The 18,946-nt window shown below is 31.2% G+C and overlaps 2 protein-coding genes across 3 annotated transcripts; both read left to right on the top strand.

The window, feature by feature from the left end:
- Positions 1-102: 102 nt before the first annotated feature.
- Positions 103-3,803, top strand: LOC114163561 (immune-associated nucleotide-binding protein 9-like). 2 transcript variants are annotated; one of them, XM_028047869.2, is made up of 6 exons: positions 103-216; positions 484-689; positions 1,326-1,594; positions 2,321-2,485; positions 2,584-2,718; positions 3,378-3,802. In XM_028047869.2, the coding sequence occupies exons 2-6, from the start codon at positions 491-493 to the stop codon at positions 3,621-3,623; spliced, it is 1,014 nt and encodes a 337-aa protein (XP_027903670.1). In that variant the 5' UTR covers positions 103-216; positions 484-490; the 3' UTR covers positions 3,624-3,802. The 2 variants fall into 2 exon arrangements, with proteins under 2 accessions (XP_027903670.1, XP_027903674.1); XM_028047873.2 differs by having other exon boundaries at positions 196-248; positions 3,378-3,803.
- A 1,938-nt stretch (positions 3,804-5,741) lies between these two features.
- On the top strand, positions 5,742-17,481 carry LOC114177992 (transcription elongation factor SPT6-like). The gene is made up of 18 exons (XM_028063641.2): positions 5,742-5,913; positions 6,060-6,116; positions 8,471-8,579; positions 8,656-8,737; positions 8,852-8,927; positions 9,073-9,163; positions 9,309-9,513; positions 9,611-9,802; positions 9,900-10,001; positions 10,144-10,524; positions 10,622-10,732; positions 10,819-11,586; positions 12,383-12,527; positions 12,643-13,796; positions 13,886-14,092; positions 14,699-15,113; positions 16,092-17,001; positions 17,147-17,481. Exons 1-18 carry the CDS (start codon positions 5,871-5,873, stop codon positions 17,280-17,282), a joined length of 5,184 nt encoding a protein of 1,727 aa, XP_027919442.1. The 5' UTR covers positions 5,742-5,870; the 3' UTR covers positions 17,283-17,481.
- The last annotated feature ends 1,465 nt before the right edge of the window (positions 17,482-18,946 follow it).

Genomic DNA, 18,946 nt, shown 5'->3' with positions numbered 1-18,946 from the left:
AAGTCCACGTTTCATTATGCTTTTCCCTGCCCATATCTTTTATTTAGGAATATTATTTTCTTCTTACTCTTTAACACACTTTAAATGCTTTTTTATATTCTAGGATTTCTTGTTAGTCTTTCCCCCCAAACATGTATAGTTTCTTCCTATAAAAGGCCTTTCAATGTTAGAAAAGAAAACCAAATAATCATACAATTGAAAGTTGAGAAATACCATGTACTACATTTAATCTCATTGTTTTCTCTTATGTATGTCATAAACATATTATATGTTGTGCATGCAACTATTATATCATTTATAACATTATAACAAACTATTTAGTGATACCATTATTTAAGTTAACACAATTGGTGATCAAGATCTTTACTTCTTATTTCAAAACTTATTTTTACTTAAATGTTTTATCATATTATTTATCATTATATTACATTTTTATTTTTATTGTATTGGTAAAATTTAATTGAATATATCTTTTCCTTACAGTTGTGTGATGGATAAAACTTTATCCTTTAATGAAGTTAGAACCCTAGTTCTAGTTGGACGTACAGGTAATGGTAAGAGTGCAACGGGAAATAGTATTATTGGAAGAAGAGCATTCAAATCAAGGATGAGTTCTTCTGGTGTGACACGTGTTTGTGAATTGCAAAGAACTAAAGATGAACCAACCATTAATGTTATTGATACTCCAGGTACAACATAATAAGTTATCACACATTACATGTTTATGCATTTAATTTGAGTCAAAAGGAGTGTGATTTTTCATCATTGTCTCTTGAAAATTTAACATGTAAGGCTCCTTTCTTGAACATTTAACATGCATATATTAAGGTTTAAATGTGTTTTAAGTCTAACAAAATATGCAATTATGTACTTAATTTCAATTATTTTTCATTTTGCTAAATTTCCTTGCCACCTATTAAATTTAGTTTTAACTTTAAATTTGTCATGGCCAAAATTTTGTTTTACATCCCTAGAACTATAAAGAAATATAATTTAATGTACTTGAAAATATGGGGATTTCCTTTTTTTTTTTTTAATTTTGAATCCTTAAAAATAATTGTTTCTTTGATTATAAACAAAATTATCTTTATATAATTAAAAAATACTATGATTTTTATTTTTGATTTTGATAAATTATTGGTTCCTTTGTTTCTATTCTTTGTCGTTAGGGTTCTCTAAGATATAATATTTTTTATTGTTTCGTGATGAGTAAAGAAAGAAATAGTGATATTATACATATCAAGATCTAAAAACTATACATATTACAAATGAAATAAATTATATTTTCACGAATAATAAATCTAAAACTTAACGTATTTTTGCAGGATTTTTCGATGGAACTCATTCGGTCGGAAGGGAAATAGTTAAATGTATTGACATGGCTAAGGATGGAATTCATGCTATTCTTATGATCTTTTCTGTTAAGACTCGTTTTTCAGAAGAAGAACAAGCTACTTTTCTTGCTTTGCAAGCATTATTTGGACATAAAATTGTTGATTACATGATTGTTGTTTTTACGGGAGGAGATGAACTAGAAGAAAATGAAGTGACACTTGATGATTACATTGGCAACAAGTGTCCACAACCTCTTAAGGTTTTTTATTGTTATTATTTGTGCCAATATATGTTATTTTCATTCTTATAATTCCCATCATGAAAAATTAAACACATTAAATTACATTTAAATCCTCAAAATTAAAATCTAATGAAACATAATTTCATTTTAAATGTGATCACTAAGTAATTTTTACTTTTGACCATTGCTATAATGAATATGGTCTAAAATTTATAAATGAAACAATAGTACTAAATATTACACTCATTAAATACAATATAATTATTTATTAATCTAATATATTTTAAAAAAACTATATTTACAAAAGAGTTTAATGTAACGTTATTTGAGTTTATTTTTAAGAATTAATCTTTCATTATAAAAACTTTTTAAACAACAAAACATTTTAAGAAAAATATTTTCAAAATTTCTTATAATTTTATTTTTTCTAAAAAAATTCTTTCCCTTGACTATTATTATTATTTTTACCTAATTTATGATTTTTCCAAATAATTTCTTAAATAAAGTTATAATTATTAAAATTATTTTTTTACAAAAAGTAAATTAATAAAATATTTCTTGTCTTATGTTTTAATATTTTAATTGTATTTTCATATTTAACTAATTCATGTTCTTCAATCATTTTTCATCACTCATACTGTTCCAAGTATTATTTGTCCAAATATCTTTTATATATATATATATATATATATATATATATTATAGATTTTTGTTGACTTTGATAAGATTGTAACATGTTTGTAGGATATTTTGGTTCTATGCGGCAATCGAAAAGTGCTTTTTGATAACAAGACTAAAGATAAAGAAAAACAATCTGGACAAGTTCAAGAACTTCTTCATCTTGTGAACAAGGTTATATCACATAATAGTGGACAACCCTTTACAAATGAATTGTTTATGCAATTGAAGGTGAAATTATAAACTTGAAAGTGGTTATTGAATACTTACACTTAGATTGATAATGTGTATGCATATAATGACATTTAACTCATTATTTGATTCTATAGGAGAAAGCAAAAATAAGGGATGACCAACAAAAAGCTCTTGACTCTCTTAAAGGATATTCAAAAGGAGAAATGATGGAGATTAAAATGCAAATGCAACAACAATATATGGATGAGCTAAAACGAATGACTAATGTGGTATATGTTATCTTAATGTTTTGTATATTTGTTTCATAGCATTTGGTTTTGATATTATTATGTTAAATCTAATCATGTTAACATGTTATTAACTTAGTTTTGATATTAAATTCTTATAAGTAGAATTATAAGATAATTAAGGATGTGTACTTGATGGATAATAGAATCACACATATGTATTAGACAAATGTTTTTATTAAAAGTTTATATATTAGATATCACCTATATATGATGCACCGACATTTCCATTTGGTATACGTATCCGTGTCTAATACTTTAAGATACTTTACCAACACTTCTAAATGAAGTATCTGATATTTAAAGCAACAATACTTTTATAATGACAATAATTTTTAATTTTTTATGTTTACAACTTTGATATATATGATTTTAATTTGGATTCGCACAATAACAATCATATATTTATTATGTTCTCAAAAATTGTTATACACTTTTAAATGTGCATATATCACATATCATATCCTACTATTTTCAAAATAAATGTATCGACGTATCATATGCGTGTCGTATCTGATACACATATTGTATCTGTGTATAATCTTGTCGTTTTATAGATAAACATTTTAAAATTTAATGTCATATCTTATTAATACTTGTTTTTAGGTTTGTTCCTTAAAAAATTTAATTTTAATATATAGGTGGAATCAAAGCTGAAGGAAGAAACCGCATATCTTTGGAAGAAATTGGAAGAAGAGAGAGTTGCTAGAGTTAAAGCTGAAGAACATTATAAGTTAATTCAAATTCAATCAAATAACGAAATTGAGAGACTCAAAGCACAATTGAACAATAAACCACCTCGTGGTCTTCCTTTTCCTTTTAACATATTGCTTCCTTTTCCTTTGGGACCAAAGCCTCGACCTCCACCTCCTTGTGCCTTTCTTTGATTCTACTATCTTTAAACATTTCAATTGTCATTAAGTATTTGTATTGTATAATACTTCTATAAGTGTTACAAACATTATCAAAAGATTGCTTTGTAACTATTGTATTTGAATTAAAAAGTGGACAAATATACCTCTTGTCCTCCTTTTCCTTTTAACTTTCCCTGTTAACATGTTGCTTCATTTTATTGTAGCATCTTCAAACATTTATATTGTGATTAAGTATTTGTGTATACCTTTATAAATGTTACAGGTATGTACCAAAGATTGCTCTATAACTTAGTTGTATTTGAATTAAAAATACATGTTGAATTGTATTTTCTATACAAATCGATGAAATATTTTATATCATTTGAAATAATGTATTTAATTCTTTTTTTTCCTCCTTATGTTATATTGTAACAAAAAATATATTAATTTTTCCCTCACCTTTTTCTTTTTGTTTATGAAATTTGGTTTTTGAAAGATGTATTTTTTCTTATTAACCGGTCCAATTGAACACTTGAAAATTGAATTTGACTAGTACAACAATAGATGAGTTAATCTTGAATCCAATTTAACTAAGATATGACATTTTTCGCTCAAATAGTCCCTTTAGCATCACTTGAGTATACTCTTAACACTTAAGTATCATCTCAACACATGAGCTATGCTATTTATTATAAAACCTAACAAGTTTGAGAGCATCAATCACACTATCTCATCAAAACATATTGGTGCTTGAACATCGACACATTGATGCATGATCTTACATATTTCAGAATCTCATGCACCACCACCACATCTTAATGTTTTTGAATGATCTTTTCTCACTTGATACTTAATTACTCTAGAGGATAGATAATAGTTTCAATCTTTTTCAATCATGTCATAACTTGAGCATTCATCTTAATCTATGCTAACAAAAACTTGAATGCCACTTGAACATTCATGTTACCTTCAAAATTCATATTTTGAACTTTTCATAATTATAAAAAAAAAAAAATGTGTAACCATACTTCTATAACAATAATATATCCCCTTTAAAAACAAAATCTCAAAGAAAATATAATTTTAAAAAGATATAATTTTTTATGAAAAACGTTTATATATATAAATATTATCTTTTTGAAATTTATATGTAAAAACTTCACGTCTTAGAAAAATATATCTTACTCATATTATACACATATTTAAAAATGTTAGATAAATCTAAAATACACTAACATTATATATAAAGACTAGTACTCAATCATAAACTTAATTAATTGACTCAAATACACTAATGTACATTTTAATTATTTTAACTGAACGAAATATTTGTCCTAATGATTTTATTTGTTTTTTTAAAATATGAAAAAGAGTTTTCATTATTTCAAGTTATAGAAAGTGTGAAAAATTTATCTTTAAAGTCTATGAAATAATATTTTTCAATGATTATTTTTCTTATGTAAAAATATAGCTTACATGATATGGAAAAAATAACACTACTTTACTAGTGACTTGTACTTAATAGACTATGTTATTCATTTATCTTGTATTGATATTTGATTTTAATAATGATATTATCAAACTTTAATCTTTATAAAAGAAATTAACTTTATATTCTCAAATTTTAGTAGTTATAGTTTTGCCAATGTACAATCTTGTTCCTTACAAAAAAAGAAGAAGCAGCATTTAGTCCTAAAAGTCCAAAATTTATAAGAATTTATTTAATTATTAAAATCAATGTTAACATAATTTATATAATAATAATAATAATAATAATAATAATATTAAAGTCTATAATTAAACGTTATCATTCATCAACCTGAACACATAAAAACATTTTTTATGAAAAAATTGAAAACATCTTAACATAGGTACTGCAATGCTCTTCCAATCTATGCATGGCCTTGTCGTGTTTAAAATGACGCATCTATCCTTTCCAACCTGTTGAATTTCCATTCCTCTATCACGTGTCACGTAACCGCTCTCTTGACGTGGCAAGATCATAGCGATACATGCAAGCGCAAATCTTCAGTGACCTTCGTGTAAATAAACAGAAACACAAGGGCACGCTTGGTACACCAAAAATTCGGAATTCGTTGCCGAATCAAAACCTGAGTCGCCAGCGTGACACACTCACGGTTTTCTGAAACACCACTTATATCACGCCTTCTGCATTGCAATGCATCTTTTCATTTCCTCATTTTCAAAATCTCTCACCAGAGAAACCTCTCACCAGAGTAACCTCTCACCAGAGTCTAGGGTTTGATAGTTTCGGCGAGAATGGGGAGGGAGAGAAGAGAGAACCATCCCGATGAAGAACAAGGTGAAAATCAATAACAACACCTGTTAACTCTCTTCTTTTCGTATTTTATTTCACTTATTTCACTCACATTCTCTTCTTTTATTCATTTGCATGTTCTTGTCTCGGTTGTGGTTCTTCGGTTCTTCTTCCTGATTTCTGTTTTCCAGAGAAAATCCGAATGAAAGGAAAGAGTTCAGAACCTGATCCTGATTACGAAGGAGACGGTAAGAACTGTTTATGAACATTGCAAAACTCAATCATCTTATTCCTTATTAGTTGCTCTCTTTGTTGTTTATGTCTCTCACAAACAAAAAAAGTGTAGTAAGATAGCAGTGAACAGTGTAGTGAGTAGTTTCTGTTATATTTGGCAATATTGATGATGGTGGATGTTTTTTTTCGAAAAATATCTGCATTAGATAATTTAATGTCAAATCTATTTAAAAAATATAACAATATATTTATGGAGTTTAATGATGCAATTTAATGGAAAAATATCTTACTATACTTCTCTAGTTGTTTATAAAAGGGATAATTTAGAAAAACTTTGATGCTTTCTTGTGTAGTGTATTTTATAGTTTATATATGAAACATCAATTTTTTTAATATCTTTATTAAGTACTATGAATAATATATGTGTGTATATTAATAAATAATAAAAAATTAGAAGTCATTAATTAAGATAAACTTAGTACATTAGTAATATTATTTTAAAAATTTACCAAAAATCAACTAACTTTGTTTATTAATCTGCTTGATTATTATGTTAATTGGAAAGAGTAAATTTTTTACTTACTAGAGTAGAATTTATATTCTTTCAAAAAAAATTTAGGGATTTAATTGGTGATTGTCCTAGAATGAGAGTGTAAAAAAAGTTAATGACTGTGATTTTTTTTGTGTGTGTTAAATATATGAAATATTTTAGCAAGTTGTTAAACTAAACTCTTAAATGCGGTAATATCAATGATAAAGAATGTTATAGCTGGAATTTCCTAGATAACTACAACTTTAAGTTGCTAAGAGTTATATATAACCTATGAATTCTTAACATTTATCATACATTTCATATTTTGCACTTCAACCTAAAAATTTAATAAGAATTGGAGTCTCATGAATCACAATAACACAACAATAGTTGTTTTGAATTTTTAAGAATTTCAATATAGTTATGAAAACATCCCCCTCTTAAGAATATAGTTCCTCCAATCTAGACTGAGTTCTTAAGAACCAAGATAGAGATTTTATTCTATGTTATCCTTAGGATAGTTTTGAAAAGAAAGGGTCATAATATAATTTTTAATGTAGTACTTTATTCATCTTTTACATTTTTTAATTTAATATAGGAATATCCTGATATGGATTTTGGATGAAATGCCCATCTCAGTTATCACCTCTGGTGATCTTCGTGTTAGATATTTTTTTTTCTTTCTTGTCCTTTTTGTTCCTTATTTATAAAAATTACGTATCCTTTGTTAGAAAACATAAGTATTTTAAAATAATTACTTATTTAAGAAGTAAATTAAATTTATTTATTAAAAAGAAAGAAAGACTTTATCTTTACAGTAAAAAAATTAAAAAATACATAAATATAAATTATATTTTTTAAATTAATACTTATTTTTGAAAAACTAAACGCAAATAAGGTAGTCCATTGTATAAAAAGACATGAACGTGAATGAAAAATAAAACAACTTCAACGTCCCAAAAAAATATATAATATTAAATTATTTTCGAAAAACCCACTGTTCGGTCTAATTTCTTCTATGATCAGAGTCTTTATCCTTATTGTATTCATACATCGGATGTAATGCATAACTTTTACGCTTTGAATAAGTAAAAAGAAAATGTGTAAACTATCAAATAATTTTTAAATAGAATTAAGTATGGTTTTAATTCTTGAATTTTAACGGAAGATTAGAAATTGTCATGATTTTAATATTTTAATGTATTTTAATTTCCAAACTTTAAAATAGAAGGAATATAATTTTGTTAATCCAATTTAAATTTTTAAATTTTTAAATTAAATGAATTTAATCATTTTAATCTAATTTTTTTTTGTCAAATTTAATAATTAAAAATATATTTAACTCATTTAAAATATATTATCGGAATGAACTCTTGAAAAAAATCCTTTAGGACAAAAGTTTACGATGATATTCATACCAATCAAACTCACTATATTAGCATTGTAATTGTTTATTATATTTAATTAATTTAATTCTATAATATACTTATTCAAATCTTCGGTAGAACTAGGCATTGTCTGTCTTGTTGTGTTTTTCATGGGAATTCAAACAAGATATATACAAGAGCATGTACCCTTTTGTTTCGTTGCTCCATTTCGCGAAAAATTCATAACCATTTTTTTTTTTCACTTTTAGGTTTTGTTAAATTCTGCAAACTATATTTGTTGTTCATTTTTTAGCTTTATCATATTGCCATCATCATGTTGAATCTTTCATGGTTGCTTGAAGACTTATACTTATACATTGGTGCCAGACATACATTATCATTGATGATAGTGGTCTTTTGAATGAACAAATTGTGATTTATTGTTTACTGGCTTCACATGGAAAAGCAGAGGATGACTTGGATGTTTTTGATACTGATGGGTTTATTGTCGACGACCCCGAATATGAAGAAGATGGTGAAGAAGAAAGTCGAAAACAAGCACAAAAGAAGAAAAAGAGGTTGTATAATCCTGTTATGCAATTTCATACATCTGCATTGTTTATTCAACAGGGTCCTTTTGGTACCCATTTTCAGGAAATCCTTGGGAACCATTGTTCTTGATGACGAGGATCTTGAGTTAATTCGCGAGAACAGGCGCATCAATCAAGAAGCATTGGTTAGTTTCTGCCTCTACTCTACAGATAGTTCTTCTGTATGTTTATTTCTAAGCACCAGAGAGTCTTATTTTCGTCTTATAACATGCTTCTTCCATCTTCATTCGGTTTTCTAGAGAGATGGAAAATTGAAGAGGCTCAGAAAGGCTGGTGTAGACTCTGCACTGATGGAATACTCTTCTAATGACGGAGGTGAGCTGTATTTGCTTATGTTTTTATTATCTTCATTTTCTCTTTCGTTTGGGTACTAAAATGACGTATGATATCTTGCAGTGTGATCCGATAATCATCTAGTTTACTATTGTTTGTAATTGATTAAGAATTCCTTTATGTACAGGACCACTCTTTGATAATATTGCTGAAGATGACATGGCAGATTTCATAGTGGATGAAGAGGTTGTGATCCTCAAGAAGGCAGATTTTCTCAGGTATTTAGAGGTTAACAAATATGAAAACTTATGAAATTATATACCGGTAGTTTTTTCAATGGCTCGCTACTCTGATCTCATTACCTATGTCAGATAAGTTATTACCTCTTTAATATGTGATTTCTTTTGTTAACTTTTACTATAGACAACAAAAGTTGAAAGGCATAAAACCTTCACCTTCACTTTCAAAAGGAGCCAAACGTAGTTTTGGCAAGGAAGATCGGTTGGAAAAGCGCATTGAGAATGATCAAATTCAGTGTGTTGATCCTAACAAGTATAAATCGTTCATCCCTGCTGACTCGTATGTACCTGGAGAGGATCATGATATAGATATGCCTGAGAGGATGCAGGTCATAATTTCAAAATATTTGTTGATTACTAATTACTAATAAAAATTTCAATACAAGTATTTTTATTTGAAGTATAATCTGTTCCAATTCTTTACAGATGATTCAGGACATTGTAGGATCTCCAATTGACAGAATGAGTCTAGAAGAAGAAAGTTCTTGGATACTAGGTCAACTAGCATCTAACATAAATCCATTATTTAGTGAGGTTAACTCCTGCAGACTAGTCGATACAGCCAAAAGGGAAGATATTATTAGTTTCTTGGAATTACATCATAAAATGAAATATGATGTAAGGATTATATGATTTTACTTACATTTTTGGGTTATACAGCAATTAAGATTCCCTTTTAGATTTTCTTAAAATTGTCTTTTCTTTACTCTTTTAGATTCCTTTTATTGCGACGTACCGGAAGGAACAATGCCTTAGTCTTCTGGAAGATCCAAAATTGAATGATGAATCAGAAAATATATCACTGAAAATGCACAAGGTAATTTCAAATTTACTGTTTGTGTTGCATAGAAAGAAGGTAGATGGTTAAAATAGAAAATTTACTGAATGAAAGAAATTAATGCATTAGAACTTGATGGAATACAATAACAGTAGATGGAATACCTTCGTTCTTCGTGTAGATGCTCTGGATAATCCAAGAATTAGATAAAAAGTGGTGGCTTCTTCGGAAGCGGAAGAACCTGCTCATGGAATACTATAACAAACATTTTGAGGAAAAACATCAACTGTCTTTCCTTGTTGAAGAATCCAGTTTTCATGAGCAGATTTTTGATTCAATCATCAATATGCTCAAAAATGCTGAAACAGAGACTGAGATTGATGATATCGATAGGAGGTTTAATTTGCATTTCCCCCCAGTCGAGGAGTCTTTTGACTGCGGTTTTAGAAGGCCTATGACGAAATCATTGTATTACAATTGCAATAAGGCAGGTCTTGGGTCACTTTCAAGCAAATTTGGCGATCCTGAGAAATTCAGTTCTTTAGTTACTCTTTCTCAAGTGGTAAAACTTTGACTATGTTTTACATGTGCATGAATATTTTCTTAATTACATTTGCTTTTTTGGGTGACAATTGACTCGAGAAATTCTTGGACTCTAGGGAACAAACAAAGAAGAAGATTCAGAGGAATCTCCAGAGCAAATAGCTTCAATGTACAAGTGTGAAACCTTTCAAACTTCAGAAGCTGTACTTAAAGGGGCTAGGCACATGGTATACTGTTGAATTCATTAATCTGTCTTCATAACCCAATGTCTATTGATAAATTTACCTTACTAATGTACAATTTTCTTTTTCAGGCAGCAGTGATGCTAAGCAGTGAGATTCCTTTCAGGAAATATATCCGCACCATATTTATGGACAAGGCTTTAGTTTCAACTAACCCTACACTGGAAGGAAATATAGCTATAGACTCTTTCCATGAATTTGCTGGTGTTAAGTGGTTGCGGGACAAACCTCTCTCGAAGTTTGAGGATTACCAGTGGCTATTAATTCAGAAGGCTGAAGAAGAGAAGCTTCTTCAAGTTAAAATACATTTGCCTGATCATACCATAAATGAATTGACAATGACCTGTAATGATGCCTATCTCAAAGATAGTGAAGGAATATCTACTAGGCTTTGGAATGAACAGCGTAAATTAATCCTGCAGGATGTCATTTCCAATTTCCTTTTGCCTTCAATGGAGAAGGAAGCACGGGTTTTGTTAAATGCCAAGGCTAAAAACTGTGTATTAATGAAGTATGCAATGCAATTATGGAACAGGGTCTCCGTGGCACCGCATTTGAAAGATGTGAATGACACTGTACAGCAGAAGGGAGTAATGGCTTGTTGTTGGCGAAATGGAAAGCCAGGTACAACATTTGTCATGTTGGACTCTGGAGGAGAATTGGTTGATGTGATGCATGCTCGGTCGCTTACACTACGATCTCAACAAATCATTGACCAGCAGAGCAGGAAAAATGATCAACAGTGTATCCTTAGGTTCCTAACGACATATCAACCACAAGTTATCGTAATAGGAGCAGGTAATGCGTCCTGTTTGAGGTTGAGGGAGGACATTAACGAGGTAAGCTAAATCCTTAAGCAGACCTGGGTTCTTTGATGGGACCAATTATTCGATTATGCATTTTTAACCCTTCCTCCCACTTAAGACTGATCATGCATTTTAGTGGGAAGAAACTGTCTAGCATCTTTGAGTGATGTGAATGCATCTCAATTAAAGAAAATCGTATATATATTGGGCTGGAGTGAGACATCAAAGCTCAACAAAGCCTGACCGCTTTGTTGCTTTACATTTTTTAAGAAGGTTTGGGTTGCGAGGCAGAGATGCAAATGCCGCAGGATACTATTTTGGATTTTCTTCTGCTTTATTGTGTAAAAAAGAAGTAGCTAAAACCAAGTTATTTTCATAGTTTGGGATGAAATATTTAGCACTATGCCCTGGGGCACCATGTCAGAAACACTTTTTTCTGTACAGTTTGCTTTGTAATGTGAAACGTACGAATATACTATTCATTTTCAGGTAAAAATAATTAATTTTAAAAAGGATTTTTCACAATATGATCACATTAGTATGAAAATTAGATTGGTGCCTTGAATTTTTTCCATAGGTTTTCTCTGCCATTATGAATTGCGGTTCCTGTATTTCAAAACATTGTCTCTCAATTTTGCAACAACAACTTGGATTTATCAATTTTCCTTTGTATTGGATTTATCCATTTTCCTATTTATTTATTTATTTTATATTACTGTTACCAATATATCGCAACCGCTTCCTTGGCTTCTTTATCTTTAGTTCATGGTTTTGTTCCTTTTGTTAATAGACACCATGAGTTGAATGCATTATTTCTACTGTCAATCAGATTATTTCCATGATCTCAGAGCACAATGTTCAAAACTTCAGTCAAGGAATGAACGGACTACCTACAGTTGTATTAGGGGAGGAAGGCTTGCCTCGTCTTTACGAAGATTCAGAAATTTCCACGAGGCAGCTTCCTAGACAAGATGGTAATCCATAGGAGATTAAGAAGCTAAGAAAGCAGTTGCCATGCATTTTCTCTCTGCCTTTTATTTACTGACATTTTAATATACCATTTGACAATCTCGTTTTGAAAATTTGCAGGCATTGTCAGGAGAGCTGTGGCTCTTGGACGTTATCTTCTAAACCCACTGGCTATGGTGGCAACACTATGCGGAGAGGAAAATAAGATTGTCCATTGGAAGGTGACCCCCCTGGAGAAATTCCTAACAAGTGATGAGAAGTTGAAGATGATTGAATGGGTCATGACAGATGTTACAAATCAAGTAGGCATAGACATAAATTTGGCAGTCAGACATGACTGGCTGTTGGCCCCTTTGCAGTTTGTTTCTGGTCTTGGACCCAAGAAAGCCGATATTTTTTGTAGACAATTGCTTGGGGGTTCCGATGTGAGAAATAGAAGGGATTTTGCTAAATTTGGGCTGAACACAAACAAGGTTTTTTGCAATGCTGTTGGCTTTTTACGTGTTTCTTGCGATATAGCAGACAATACTCTTGACCGTACAAGAATTCATCCAGAGTCGTACAATCTTTCAGAGGATTTAGCAAGAGCTGTTTACAGGAAACTTGTTCAGGAAAATCCAGAAGCTGATGTTTCCGAAGTGAGTGCAATTGAATGCATTCAAAATGACCTAAACCTGCTAAAAGAATTTGATTTAAATGAATATGCTGATAGATTGGAAATAGAAAACGGTGAAAACAAAAGGGTTACCCTTTTTGACATAAAGATGGAATTACTCCATGGTTTTAAAGATCCTAGGAGGCCTTACACGGAACCAACTCAAGATGAAGAGTTTTGCATGATAACCGGAGAGACTGGGGATGTGCTAGTAGAAGGAAAAAGAGTTGAGGCAACAGTTCGTAAGGTGCTTCCTCGACAGGCATTTTGTGTCCTACACTCCGGAATGGCTGCAGTACTTTTTAAGGATGACTTTTCAGATGGAACTGAGAATATCTCTTTAACAGAAAATTTGCGTGAAGGTGTTGTGCTTGCATGCAAGATCAAATTAGTTGATAAGAGCAGATGCCAGGTACATCTGACTTGTAAGGTGAGTGAGTTGAAGAATGATGGCGACCAAAATTTCCATGACATGGATCCTTATTACCATCAAGGAAAGACCATTTCATTGAGTCAATTGGAGGGAACAGAAAAGATGGAGCTTGGAAATAAACATTTCTTGTCCAGGATGATTTCTCACCCTAATTTTCAAAATATAACTGGAGATCAAGCAAAACAGGTTAATTTATTTATTGTTTGATATTTGAGTTAATGTAATTTTCCAAACATTTTGTGCTGATGTCATTTCATATATTCTTTATTGAACAGTTCCTTGCAGATCAGGAAGTTGGGAAATATATCTTTCACCCAAGTTCAAGGGGTCTATATTATTTGACCCTCTCTCTTAAAATTTGTAATAGTGTTTATGTACACAAAGACATCGTGGAAGGTGGAAAGGGTAGTAAATTAAAAAACTTGGCAGAACTTGGAGAGACATTAAAAATAGGAGAGGAAACATTTGAGAACATAAATCAGGTCAGCATCCTTAACTCAGATTTCAGAAGTTTCAATTCAAATTTGGATTATCTGCTGATTTTTTCTTTGCTGTTTGTCTGCTGTGCCTTCAAAATACACGGATAACCACTAATTTTGAAATTTTAAAATATATTAAAAAGATTTTTAAGGAACCAATATAGTGTATTTTTAATTCTCAGTAGAAGACAACACCAAAAAATCAAGTAAAGAATTTGGACTCAATTCCTCCTTATACCATCCACGTGCTTATTGTTCCTCCTTGCTTTCAATCATACCAATTTATTACACACTTGAAATTTCTTTTATTTGTCCTGTAGCAATGAATCATGATATGAAAATCAAGGCTTCTGATTTTATGTCACTATTAGGCTCCTATTTTAAATTCAGTAAATTTATGCAAAAAAAATAAATGTCTATACGTTTAAGACATTAGCAGGCAATGCTAGATTATTTTTCTTAGTTAATTGTATATTGGTCCATGGATAATTACTCCGAAAAGCAATTTAATTTGAATTTGTTTATCTTGTGTTTGCGGCTGTCGTTTCTTGATGCTTTTGAGATTTACTTCTTTCCTTCAGCTAATTATTTCCTCTGTCGTGAAAATAGGTTATCGAACTATATGTCAATCCACTGGTAGTTCATCTGAAAGCTATGCTTAATTTCAGAAAATTTAAGAATGGTACAAAAGCTGAGGTTGATGAACAGTTAAAACAAGAGAAAGACGAATATCCAAACAGGATAGCATATGGTTTTGGCATTTCGTATGAACATCCTGGCACTTTCATCTTGTCTTACATTAGAAGTACAAATCCACATCATGAGTTTGTGGCTATCCATCCAAAAGGATTCAAGTTCAGGAAGCAAATTTTCGAAAATATTGAGCTGTTGGTGTCATATTTTCAAAATCATATCAATGATAATGTTGCGCTAGCAAAATCCAGCATAAAAGTTGGTTCAGTTAGTGATTCCTTGTCAGGAGGGTGGAGAAACAGCAATGTAGATCAACACACTGAATCAAATGGTATAAGTAGGACTCTTAAAGTTTTATATTTTGATGCTTTTAATTTATTTAACATATGTCCCTAGATGTTTTGAAATTTGGGGAAAGTGTGCATATTCGTTTTGGGAATGGAGTTAATTAATATTAACAACCTGAAATCTTGTATTTCATGATCTCCACCATCATTTTCATTCATACGCAAGCTTAGTTCAACCAATTGCTTCACATGCATCAGTCCCCATCTTTCTTATAAAGCAGTATGAAACTGTTGTTTTGAAGCCAATGATTATCTTGAACTTATGTTCCCTTCTCACTAACATAAACCTAGTCCTTTGGGAGTTCTTTGGAGACATTTGAGATATTTAATATCAAAACAAATTCTTATAAAAGACTAAAATATTAAGATACTAAGTTTCTGAGTCTTTCTCCTTGTAAGTTGTTGATCTTGCACATGTCTAACATCTTTCACAACTTTCCAATAAACTAGTATCGGGAACGGGAAATTTCTTAGTTTTTGTTTGACTTGATTAACTCGCATCTGCAGTTGATAAGTTTGAATAACGTGTAAAATGAATAAACTTCGACATGACTTTCTTTTTTGTTTTAGAAACATGAAACACATTTTATTTCTTCCAGAAGCGTTGTTCTCATGTGATCAACTTAAAATTTTATTTTTCTTGCAGTCTTCCTCCGAAAAGAATATCATGATCATGGATTATTTGTTCAAATTCCAATATAATAAAGCAATCATGTCGATAGCATCTGTCTGTACAAAAGATTGCATCATAAAGAGATAAAGAGAGAGAAAATGTTGTTGCAATATAACACAACCCTAGATACTATTGTCTAACATGCATGCTATCATTACGATTTTATGGTGTGACATTAATTCCTGGAAGAAATTTACTAATATCATTGAAGATTTTTTTATTCTTTCTCCTTTTTTTTTTCTAGTTTGTATATTTTGACCTGATTTGTTTGAATCTCTGCCTTCTTTAGCTTACAATGATCAACGGGGTGGTCGTGGTCCTCGACGTGGTCGTGGAGACCGTGGACGTGGATTTGGCCCTAGGTCTGGCTCTCGTGATGATAGTGCTGATGATTCCTTTGCAGCAGGCAATAGTTGGGAAGTGAGGGGTTCTGGTGAAGGCAATGGTGGGAGACAAGGTAGGGGTAGGGGTAGGGGAAGAGGAAGAGGAGGTAGAGGAAGCCAAGGTGATACAAATGATGGTGGTTTTGAACCTGGCCAGAATCAAGGAAGAGAGAGAGGAAGAGGGAGAGGACGGGGGAGAGGAAGGAGGGGAAGCCAAGGTAGTGATGACCAAGGACGTGGTGGTTGGGGTAGAAATAACCATGCAGATGGTGACTACAGTGATGCTTACAAGGGTGGTGGTGATTGGGGACAAGGTTCTGATCAAGGAAGAGGATGGAGTGGAAGCCAAGGCAATGGCCAAAGATCTAGTGATTGGGGACAAGGTTCTGATCAAGGAAGAGGATGGAGTGGAAGCCAAGGCAATGGCCAAGGATCTAGTGATTGGGGACAAGGTTCTGATCAAGGAAGAGGATGGAGTGGAAGCCAAGGCAATGGCCAAGGATCTAGTGATTGGGGACAAGGTTCTGATCAAGGAAGAGGATGGAGTGGAGGCCAAGGCAATGGCCAAGGATCTAGTGATTGTGGACAAGGTTCTGATCAAGGAAGAGGATGGAATGGAAGCCAAGGCAATGGCCAAGGATCTAGCGATTGGGGACAAGGTTCTGATCAAGGAAGAGGATGGAGAGGAAGCCAAGGCAATGGCCAAGGATCTAGTGATTGGGGACAAGGTCCTGATCAAGGAAGAGGATGGAGTGGAAGCCAAGCCAATGGCGAAGGATCTGGTGGTTGGGGTGGGAATAACTCTAATGAAGAGAGGTGAGTAAGCTTGTTTTGAAGTTCATTAGAATTGAGCTTGAACTCTGGAATATAACTGAATATGTGCTCAAATTAACCAAGTTACAAATGTACATTGAACTGTGTTAGTTTTATTGAACATTGTGAAAATTGATTTTGGTAACAGGAAGGAAGACAACAGAGATTTGGGACAAGGTAATGGTGGATCCGGAAGTGAGAACTTAGGGTGGGGGAAGAATGCAACTCCTTCTGGTGGTGGTGGTGGAGGTGGATGGGGAGGGTCAGCCGGTAAAAGTTGGTAAGAAATACTGACCCGAATAGTCGGTAATTTCCCATTCTAGAAATGAAGGATTTCTTGTTTAGACTACATTTTTTTATATTTGACCTTCTTGGTGGTTAAATTTCAGATGGGTAAAAGATCCAACCTGAACCAATCCATAACTGAATCAAGTCTGATTGGATTGATTTTTTACCTAAATTCGTAGTTGGTGTTAAGTTTTACCAATGGCTTCCGTTTCTGCAGCCACACAATTTCCTAGCACACCTTCCAAAGTTTCAAAATATTATTTTATTTTTCATAAAAGTAAATTTCGGGTTATATTTTTTAGAATTTTTTTGAACAAGTATTTTTGGAATTTTTAGAATAAGATTTCTAAAACAGAATTTCCGAAATGTGGAAAATGTAATTCGGAACAAACTTTCTTTTATAGAATTTTTGGAATAAACTCTCTGAATAGCATATAATGTATTTTAGAATGAGTTTTCTAGTATATAATACTTTTAAAAGCAAGTTTTCTTAAAAAGGCATTCGAAAAAGAGTTTTTCAAAATGTTAACGTGGACAAACCAAAAAAATTAGTCTATATTTTGTGTCAGACGGACAAATTCATCCTATTTTTTAGGTCAAATGCGGATGAAGGATCTCATTAAATATTTTGATTAATAAAAATTGATCTATATTATTTTTTGCCATAAATCAATTTTAAGAAATAAAAAAACCATTATTTACCAAATTCTTGAAACAATTTTTCAGAATAGGTCTTGTATATTCCGGAAAGTAAAATCTAATATTATAAATGTGGTTCTGGGAAATAACATTCGAGAGTAGTGAAATTTAAATCCGGTCAGCAAATTCCGGCACTATCGGAATGACCTCTCCAAAAAACACATTTATCTTTTGGCACTTTCGAATTTTCTTTTCTAAACACAACACAAGATCTATTCAGGAACTATATCTGGGATTATGTTTTTCAGAAACCTATTCAGCAGGAGTCTGTTTTTGAGTGACATCACCTTCACCATTCAACCTACCTTTGGACCACGAAAATCATAGCATGCCACAGTTTCGCATTCTCCTGGACCTTACTAGCAACTCACCAGACATTCACCAAGTTTCCGGAGTAAGCTCACCAAGCCAGTGTCTCCCCTGAATGAAACAACACAAAAGGATAAGAATGAAATTAAAAAAATTATGAGGTGCATGACGCAATTGCTAAAACCTTTTGAATTAGACATATCAGATAATAAATAATGGAATAAAAGCATTTTGAAATACATAAATGTATTCGAGAATATGGTCCAACATCACTATAGAATGTAAAAGATAAACAAGTTTTATCGTTTCTGTAAAATATAAGATAACCAAGTGTCTCTATTTTTTTTCATTATTTAAATGACAATTTTTTGAAATCATTAAAGCCTTCCAAATTACTTTTAAAATAGCTAATATTTACTGAAGTTACATTTTTTTATTTTTATTTCTTTATTTTCATTTTTTTACATTACTAATTTCTATTTATTTATATTTTTTATGAAAAGTATTTTCACCGGTAAATATTTATTTATACAATTAAAGGATAATTTCACAACGAAAACATTCTATTTTTATATTTATTTACTAATTTAATAACCTCTCCTTCGGATAGATGCTAAAATGTTAATAATTTTTATTTTAATAAAGAAGTTAG

This window comes from Vigna unguiculata, chromosome 1, assembly GCF_037176805.1.
Source record: "Vigna unguiculata cultivar grain cowpea cultivar isolate G323 ecotype 2 chromosome 1, ASM3717680v1, whole genome shotgun sequence".
Taxonomy (NCBI): domain Eukaryota; kingdom Viridiplantae; phylum Streptophyta; class Magnoliopsida; order Fabales; family Fabaceae; genus Vigna; species Vigna unguiculata.
The sequence above is the reverse complement of the archived record's forward strand: the minus strand, read 5'-3'. Positions and strand labels throughout refer to the sequence as shown.

Coding starts and splice junctions, on each gene's coding strand:
- LOC114163561 (XM_028047873.2), top strand. CDS start 491: ATGGATAAAACTTTATCCTTTAATGAAGTTAGAACCCTAGTTCTAGTT. Junction 2,486..2,583: donor AATTGTTTATGCAATTGAAG/GTGAAATTATAA, acceptor TTGATTCTATAG/GAGAAAGCAAAAATAAGGGA. Junction 2,719..3,377: donor TAAAACGAATGACTAATGTG/GTATATGTTATC, acceptor TTTAATATATAG/GTGGAATCAAAGCTGAAGGA.
- LOC114177992 (XM_028063641.2), top strand. CDS start 5,871: ATGGGGAGGGAGAGAAGAGAGAACCATCCCGATGAAGAACAAG. Junction 5,914..6,059: donor CCATCCCGATGAAGAACAAG/GTGAAAATCAAT, acceptor TCTGTTTTCCAG/AGAAAATCCGAATGAAAGGA. Junction 9,803..9,899: donor ATCATAAAATGAAATATGAT/GTAAGGATTATA, acceptor TTACTCTTTTAG/ATTCCTTTTATTGCGACGTA.